Source organism: Octopus bimaculoides, chromosome 13 (assembly GCF_046866305.1).
Source record: "Octopus bimaculoides isolate indiv1 chromosome 13, ASM4686630v1, whole genome shotgun sequence".
In the NCBI taxonomy this organism is placed as follows: domain Eukaryota; kingdom Metazoa; phylum Mollusca; class Cephalopoda; order Octopoda; family Octopodidae; genus Octopus; species Octopus bimaculoides.
The window spans coordinates 46,944,543-46,954,542 of record NC_142940.1 but is presented as its reverse complement, the minus strand read 5'-3'; the positions used below and the strand labels follow the sequence as shown (position 1 = coordinate 46,954,542).

The following is a 10,000-nucleotide window of genomic DNA, read 5'->3' as shown; positions in this document are numbered from 1 at the left end:
ACGAGGATATTGAACTTGATGTAGCCAAATTTGGCATCATTGTGGTACTAGAACCACGCTGTAGAGAAGGTGACGATATTGAAGACAATCTCATGGAGGCGACTGTGTTGTATATTTTCCCTGGATATTTTTCTTTTTCAAATGTTCTACCTTGACGATCTTCCCCTGAACCAGCATATTGGACTCTTCCTTTCCTGTACTGCTTGTTATTATATTCTTCATCATCGTCATTATCAGCAATGACTTCATAGTTGTAGTCATGGCAATGGGGGTTAACGTTGTAATAATCATCCCCATCATCTCCCCCTTCTCCACAACCCTCCACTTCCACTAAAAACCGCACTGTCTTATGTACACTATATCTGTTTTTATCAGGAGACCGTGGCGGCGATGGCTGTGTTTTCGACCGACGCAAGCTTGGTCGCTGTGGTTTCTTTAGTCTATAATGTTGATTCATTGCTTTATCGTTCCGTAGGTCGGAAACAGTTGCAGAGTAACAACCGTCGTCAACAGAAGGTGATCCCAATATGGGTTCCTTTAATATTTCAACTGACGATGTAACCGGAAGTTGTTCAGCTTCATTGTCAACGCTCATGGAAACGCTGCGATGAGCTGCAAAAAATCTTGCCTTACTTGCTTTTAAATTATTAAGCTTGTATCTCTTACACATTCTCGTAGCACCAATACCGTTATCTCCCGAGAAACGTTTTTCTTCTTCATTTTTGTCTTCATCATCCTTATCATCATCACCCACTCCTTCTTCCATCTCTCTCACTCCTCTCACTCCTACTCCATCACCTTCTTCGTCTTCTTCTTCTTCGTCTATATATTTTATAGTCTTGTTATTCGTGTCCTCTAGACAAGCTTCCTGCTCTGAACGTATGATGAGATTTTTGGTATATTTACGGCAATTGGACTTGAAATTAGAAACCTTGCTTTTATCTTTGACTAATAGACCCGAGATTTGAAAATTGCCTTCATTTCTTTCCGATATCGCATCGACTTCGTCTTCTTCAGGGTGACTGTCTTCTGTTGTCTCTCCAAAATATGAGACCACGTCGTCTGCATCGGATATTGAATGGCAGCTGTCAAAAATACATAAAAAAATGTTAGAGTGACAATATAATCTATGACAAGACAATAAACAGATAAATTAACATATAGAGAGGTATGTGAAGAGATACAAGGAGCGATGGGAAATAACAGTTACGTTTTAAAACAATCTAATGCCAGAGATATTTGACAAACCTCACTCATATTTTTCGTCATTGCTTGAAAAGAGTACAAATGAATAAATAATTGCTTGAGTAGAGTACAAATGAATGAATAACACTTCCTTCAGTTAATACACACACACACGCACACACACACACGCACACACACACACAAATCTCTCTCTCACTCACTGTCCCGCGCCTCTCTCTCTCTCCTGCCCCTCTTTCCCTCTCTCTTTCTCATATATACTCACCCACAGCAATGCTTTTAACTTAAAACGCTCGGAATGAGTTCACTGTTTGAATGGAAAGCTTTCGACGGAACTATTGTTCAAAATGGTCTACATGCAAATCCGACAATGGTTGGACAAATTCTCCGGAGAAGGCACAGAGATGTTGATGAGGATGAAAATGATGATGATAACGATGATGATGACAACCACTGAAGAAATTGGTAGTCCTATTATTAACTATGAACTAAATATTTTATTCATTTGAGAGGCAATTTTTAGAGTGAAACATAGACCTACCTATAACAAATTATTTAATGTAATGTAATGTAATACATTCTCTAATTACTTTACTTGAAATATGGAGTAATTAAAGAATTTGAGGGTTACATACATTAACTTTCTGAACAGTATTTTACTGGTATTTATATATTGACTATGTATGAAAGAAAATGGCTTTTCATGAAATAAAAGCATTATTTCACTCGTTAGTTCAAGGTTAAAATGTTCTAGTTAGCCGCGTACAATTGTAACACAAGTGTGAATTGAGCAGCTATTTGGACTTACCGCTGAGCAGAAGCAGCAGCAGTTCCGGTGATACTGGTAGACAAACTATCCAACCCGTCTTCCGGCATCAAAGCGAGCAGTTCATCAGTAAAGCGGAAATATGAGATATTTGGTAATTCCAATAAATACTCCAGACGATTGATTTCTTCCTCGAGCTTAATAGAAAAGAGATAAGAGCAAATGATAGGAAACAGTGAAAGCAATTAGTCAATGAAGAATCAGATTTAATTAAATTTTAAACCTAAACTAATGTAATAGCAAAAACGTTAGGATGTTAACGCAAATATATGGATAAGTTAATTAAAGAAGTTGAGAACATGATAGTAAAATAAGAAGAAAAACGATATTTAACTCATGAATACAATGAAAATAGCAATCATTTAGTTTATTCGAAAATTAAAATCATATGATTTTTGTTCGTTGTATTAGGAAAAACAAACACACACACACACACACACACACACGCACATACGCGCGCACACACATACTCGCACACACGCACACACACACAAGCCAAGAAGCCAAGCAGCAAGTAGAATAATAATAGCACACCACGCGATAACATTTGTTAAAGACAAAGTAAAAAAGTTTGTGAAATTTGTTAGACAGAGTAAAAAAGTTGAATATAAAACAAATAAAAATTTTATCTATGGACCAGACATTTAATTTGAATATTATTGTTATTTCAGTGCATATGTTGTATTTTGGCTTCAACGCGGTTTCGATCCCAGTTCACGTCTAGAAAGTAAAATGTGCATATATGTGTATATGCGTATGAGTGCAAATCTACATGCATGTATGTGTTTGTGTGTGTATAGAAGTATGTATGTGAACTCATGGTTCTGTCATTTTATGGCTGTATTTTTTTAATATTCTGTCAAGAAACGAAAGACAACGTCCATAACTGTAATTAAAGAAACAATGACTGCTTGGAGACAAGAAGAGAGAAAGGAGGTTTATTCCCAGAGCAGAGATTATGCCGGATTACTAACAACAGAAGGGCCTATACTGAGCGTTAACCATAAGCCCAGGTAGTGGACATATTTGACTTTACTGCGCAAGGACAAAAACGGCAAAGTAGACTAAAGTGTACTAACATGTATTATGTACTGATGTGTTCTAATATAATAATATGTATATTATGTATGCTAAGATATGGTTAGTTCACATCACACTGTAAAGATCATAGGGCTAGTTTCCCCGGGTTATCTGGCGTATAAATTCTTCTTTGGACAGGAGGCCAGTGCGTCGTAGGATTACTCATTTTTGCCAGCTGAGTGTAATGGAGCAACGTGAAATGAAGTGTTTTGGTCAAGAACACAACGCATCTTCGGTCCAGGAATCGAAACCACAATCTTACGATTATAAGTCCAACATCCTGACCACTAAGACACACGCTCCCACTATGCGCTAATGTAAGCTGTGTATTAACATGTGTGATAAATACTAATATGTATTAATGTGCAGTGTGTATACTCATGTGTAATAATGTTTCAGATGACACGGAACCCCAGGAAACTGGTGATTACCTACGTTGGCAAGACTTGTATTATTTGAAAACCCGACAGGAAAAATACAGTCAAACTGCTGTGGGGAATGGAGTATCAAACGATTTGGACAGAGACCTTCTTCAGGGAAAAAACGATGGCAAGAGTGAAATACTAACAAAGATAGTTAAGTACCATCTATGTATGATTAATTGGCTGCAGCTGATGGGGAGGGCAAGACAACGTGAACGTCCGTACGTAGTCATAATGTACAATGAGTGCAGTATTGTGAACTGCGTGCTAAAGTGTAACGCACAGAACTCTCCCCCGTCCCCTCTCTTTATCTATCGCCCCTAGCTCTCTCTGCCATGGTGGACGACGACAACAACGACGACGATGATGATGATGATGATGATGATGATGATGATGATGATGATGATGATGATGATGATGACGATGTGATGATGATAATGATGTTGATGATGATAGAAACAAACTTACCGCCACTAACTCTCTCTTGTAAACTTTATTCTGAATTTCAGCCCTGTACTGCAGCTCCTTCTTGTCACTGAAATCGAACCTGCGGATGTTGGCTTGGACTGTGATACCAGTACCTGTGATCACTGGATTACCGTTTGACGTCATAATCGCGTATATCTAAAATAATGATAATAAAAATAAAAAAATAATTGCATTCAATCGATGTCCGAAAATATATATTTTTTAATTTTGTAAAAATCGCCGAATGTGTCAGTTTGACCCTCTAATATAGTCGTTATATTAACGGCTGCTACTGCTGCTGTAGCCGCTGTTCCTGCTACTGGTGAAAGCGTTTAAATATGAAGATACGTTGATACCATAGAAACCCAGGAGTGGTGTTTTTTTCCCCTCCCTCTGGTCCGTTACTAGATATTCTGCAAATAAATCATGGATTCTTTCCTCCGTTCACTGATTAAGCCTTAAGAATCACAAGAACAAATAATGAAAATTATGATAATGATTTCTTGCATGACTATAGAAGGAGCATTGTTGATTGAGATTATTGGTATTCATTTCATCAACATGTGTAAAATAAATATTATGAGACCTTCATGTTTATCTTGTTAAAGTTATTCGTAGTAACTCCTGTATAGCTACTTTAGATACCATCCGTGTGTGATATGTTGGTTCTGCATATTAGCGTCTTAGAAAAGACAGATCATTTATACTAGAAGGGCCTGTGAATGTTTCACAGAATTTATAGAAAATCTACTGGGTTATTCTTGAAAACTTTATCCAAAAAGCCTGAAAGCGTAGCCTGTGTTGTGTCTGTATCAAAAATAGTCGCTCATCTGATATTCATTGAAAAGTGAAGGATGTTGGAATACGATAATTACTTAATACACTTTATAGTAAAACAAAAAATATTTTACATGTAAAATAAAGGGGTCACAATTTAATGCAACATGGCATACTCTGAAAACCACATCGTTGGTAACTTATAAACCAAGGCAATGGGTCAGAGCCAATACATATTTCAATTTGCGTACACATATCAATTCAATACTTCTTTGCTGATTATGTTCATGTAAGTTCTCCCTCTCGTTTTCCCTTATCTGTCAGTATTGATAACTTTATCTCTCACATCAGATGATTTGCGAGCCGTTGAGAATGCAACATCTAGCTGACCATGGCATAAATACAGGTTCAGGCAAGAACAGCCTCACTTTATCAAATGTCTGTTCTTGTGTTTTATTGATAGTTATTGGATAAGATAGGCGAACTGGAAACTGGTTTCTTTCTGAAGCGAATAGCATGTTTGGGATGCGCATGCGTTAAGTGATAAGTAATATAGAAAAACTTAGTTCAACTTAGTTCAATTAAAAACAAAATACTTTTCACTATGCACCCAACATCGCCCCCTCCATCACCACCACTGATAACATCATCAAACTTGAGCAGCAACTTGAGCAACACTCTTTGTCTGATTACCTAGGATAAACTGATTTGATGATCGATGTTACTGTCATCACAGAGCTTTCTACTAATATACCTTCTGTTCAAATAGGCTCATCCTTTCATCCGATGATATGTTGCCGTAGAGTCGTGCGACTTCTTTAGATATGCGACTTCTTTGGGATACATACCCAAAGAAGTCGCACGATTCTACCGCAACATATCATCGGATGAAAGGATGAGCCTATTTGAACAGAAGGTATATTAGTAGAAAGCTCTGTGATGATAGTAACATCGATCATCAAATCAGTTTATCATGGACGAACCGCCGGATTACTACTTCTCACTTTGAAGGGTAAGCGTTTGCAATCCAGGAACAGGAAATATCAACCAAGTACCTGATGCACAAGCATCATGTATGGGTGAGTGTGTATATATATGTGTGTTTGTATGTATATATATATATATATATATATATATATATATATATATATATATATATATATAAATGAGAATGTGTGTCTGTCTGTCTGTCTGTCTGTCTGTGTGAATCCCTAAAACTCGAGAACTACGCAACCAATTTCATTCAAATTTTACACATGCCTTACTTAGGGTTCCAGTTGTGTTTTAGTCAAAAAAAATTATTAACTTCTTGCAGAGTTCGAGCACACGGCAACATAATATCTCCTCCACAACAGCAAGAAAGTATGTACATGATCACCTTCTTTTACGAAACTTCATTGACTTTCATATATTTATATTGATATACATATATATACGTGTGTTTGGGTGCGTGTGTGTATATACATCTCTATCTCTCTATATAAAGATGATGCGTAGTCTAGACGGCGTTTTTAGATTTCATTATTCTCTTTAACCCGGGCAACGCCGGGTATTTCTGCTAGTATATATATATATATCTGTGTTTGTGTGTGTCTGTGTGTTTTTGGGCATTCATATACGTATGCAGGCACGTATATATATATGTGTATATGAATGTTGTAAATGCTTATGTTTACTGATTTGGTTAAAGTAATTGAGTTTTATATACAAACGTATTTACATATACACGCATATATATATATACAGAGAGAGAGAGAGACAGACAGACAGACAGACAGACAGACAGAGGGAGGGGAGGGAGAGAAAGAGAGAGAGAGAGTGAAGGGAGGGAGGGGGAGGAGAGAAAGAGAGAGAGAAGGACGGAAGTACGAATGAGGACAGAGATATAATAAAGAATTAGCCAAGGTAATTAAAATTTTATAAATATGTTTGTCGGCCAATCATAAATTTAATCACATTTTTATACAATTAAAATTCCACGTAAATGACGATCTTTAATCATATTATCTTAAACGTTAATATAAATTCCAGTGAAGAATTCAGCATTTATTCTATTCTTGTTTCCGTTGTTCGGGCACTCGCGTCATTCGCGGCTTTTGCATCCTTCCATGTCTACTTGTATTAGGGGGTGAGAGGGGACCAGAACAAAAACAACACCACCAACAAAAATAATTCGAGAAATTGCAAGCAAGGTAACATTCTGAACGTTAAAAAACAAATAAATGCCAATTGTTTAACCAGAGAACTAAGAACAGTACCGATACCGGAAGTAGAAACAAAGGAGAGATTTAACTTTCACATGTAGACTTGATAGTCCAATGTCTATAACAAACTGTGCGCAAGTGTGTGAGTGTGTATGTGCATGTGCGCGTGTGTGCTCGCGCGCGCGAAAAATATCTATGCGTGTAAGTAAGCATACATGCCTGTACGTATGTGTGTGTGTGCGTGTGTGTGTGTGTGTATGTGTGTGTGTATGTGTGTGTGTGTGTGTGTGTAAACTATTCTGTGATAGTCTGGGGAGCAACTTGGAGCAATGGTTGATCAGAGCTGGTGGAGTATGAGGAAAACATGAACTCAGATAAATATGTGTCCATATTGCAGAAAGGACTCCTTCCAATCTTCTCTTGTGGTGAATTGATTTATATATGGAAGATGGTGATACTTGTCACACGGCTAAACTGTTCCTAGATTTCTTCAATGAAAATGGCATTAAAAGTTTCCATGGCCAAGCCAGTCGCTAAATATGACCCTTATTGAAAACTTCTGCGACATGATGGACAAGAGACTTTATAAAAGAACAAGAAAGTATCTCTTCAAAGCCAGATCTTTTGAAATTACTGCATGAAACTTGGCAAGAAATTCCGCAAGAGAATATTTATCATCTGATTAGAAACATGCCTAATAGAACCCTTGCACTGAAAAATGCAAAGGGCATGTCTACTAAATATTAAATATTCATATTATAACAATTAATAAATAATTTGAATGTATAATTTCAGATTTAAATAGATTTTAGTGATGATAAGGGTGTCTAGTTACTTCTGTCATGTCTCTGTATATATAAGATGGTTTCGAATACAAGGACAAGATAGACACAAACAACAGCTTCGAAAGCTTCAGTTTCTGTATGCAGATTATAAATTTACATTCATACCATTAACTATTAGTGCACTTGATTTTGTGAATAAATGTGGTAGTGACAAATGTGGATAGGCTACCTGAGAATTCACACAATACAAATACTATCTGTAAGGGGAACACTAAATATATTCAACAATTTTCCCACGTTTAAAATGCTGCTTTTGCTTTTGTTATTTACATTTCAAGGACAGAGCTTTGTATCTTTACAAATACCAGCTCCTTTCTCATAGAAAAATTTCAAATAATTGAAAACAGAAGACAACATACATAAATACATACACACATGTACGCACACATACACACTCACATACACACATATATATTATGCATATGCATGTATATAGATACATATATATATATGTATATATATGCATATATATATATATATATATATATATATATATATATATATATATATATATATATATATATATACATATATATATATATATATATATATATATATATATATATATATATATATATATATATATATATATATATATATATGATTGACCGTTGACTGAACACTATTCAATTTTTATTCTCCGTGTTTTTCTCCTTGTCTCCGTATTCTTTCTGTTGAAGAGCGTAGCTCGAAACGTCAAAGACTTTCCGTATTCCCGAGCGTCATACTAATATATACTTTTGTTATTTACACCACCTGTCCTCGTCTGTTGTTATTATTTGTATATTCTCCCATATATATATATATATATATATATATATATATATATATATATATATATATATATATATATATGTAAGCAATGTTAATTCTCTAAATGAGGTATTAACAGTAACTGCACGATAAAGTGAAGTATATTGCCACTTAAATGTGGCTGACCCCTAGGGGTGGATGTTATATATATATATATATATATATATATATATATATATATATATATATATATATATGCATATATATATGCATATATATATGTATATATATATACGCATATATATATATATATGCATATATACGTGCATAGATATACTTATATATATATGCATATATATACTTATATATATAAGTAAATTTTCTTATAAAGTATGTTTTCAAGTATTAAGAAGTGCTCATTGAGAGCTAAATCGAAGGATAAGAGAAATTATAGAAGGAACACATCTATGCCATCAATAGAAATTCTAAAGCATAATTTAAAGCACACAACGAAATAAATATACATATAAAATTTATATAGAGAAATGAATAAAATTACATGTAAAAGTAAAATGGATGGGGGGCATTATTTTTTTGTACTTGGAATATTTAAAACGCCATTTATACACTTAATGCACCCCTGAAACGGCAGTAGATGATATCCTTTAACCCGCGTTTGTATATTTATCTTATGTAATAATATTTACCAAATTTATTTACTTCTGAATTGTTGAATATTGAGCTCTCATCCGATAACTCATAAAAGCATCAAATTTTTAATCGATGAGAACATTTCCTTTTGAAAGTCCTTACCTTCGATTTTCATCTCTGTATTTGTCCTTTCCCCATTCGGTATGTGAACCCAACGAACATGATGCGTAGCTTTCACAAAAAAAATTTTCATGTAATTTATTCGTTTATTTATATACATTTATATGTATATTTATTTCGTTGTGTGCGTATGAGCTTGTCAAGACACCTACATTCCTAGAAATAAGAGCTAAAATGTTCTAATGCTGTAAGAAAAGCACATAAATGTATACATATATACATATATGCTCATAGGAGCTGCAATCGTCCAAAACGTCGACCCGAGTTGGTGTTTTGGGCGATTGAAGCCCCTGTGAGTGTATATGAAGAAACTGGAATTTTGCAATGTTATTTTATTCACTTAGTTTTACATGTTTACACTTTTATTGCCTACAAAGAATTCTCCATTCGAAGCAATGCATCGATCCAGACGGGTTTTCCACTGTTCGAAGCAGTGCTGGAACTCTTGCAAAGTGATGCCTGTTAACGCCTCCATCTTTTCTTTCTTCCCCTCTGCAAATTGCGTGGCACCAGCTTTCGTCACCAGCGATGACCATCAAAAAAAGGACCCGATCAACAACCAACTGCTCTTTCAGTACACGACAAGCATTC

The 10,000-nt window shown here is 35.2% G+C and overlaps 1 protein-coding gene across 1 annotated transcript in view; it reads right to left on the bottom strand.

Moving 5' to 3' along the window:
• The window catches only part of LOC106869702 (uncharacterized), an 878,940-nt gene that overhangs the window by 1,381 nt on the left and 867,559 nt on the right, over positions 1-10,000 (bottom strand). Inside the window, exons 15-17 of the mRNA XM_052972461.2 lie at positions 4,000-4,155; positions 2,012-2,166; positions 1-1,085 (exon numbers count right to left, since the gene is read on the bottom strand). The exon at positions 1-1,085 is cut by the window's left edge and continues 1,381 nt beyond it. Of these exons, the coding sequence (XP_052828421.1) occupies positions 1-1,085; positions 2,012-2,166; positions 4,000-4,155 (1,396 nt within the window). The remainder of the gene's footprint in view (positions 1,086-2,011; positions 2,167-3,999; positions 4,156-10,000) is intronic.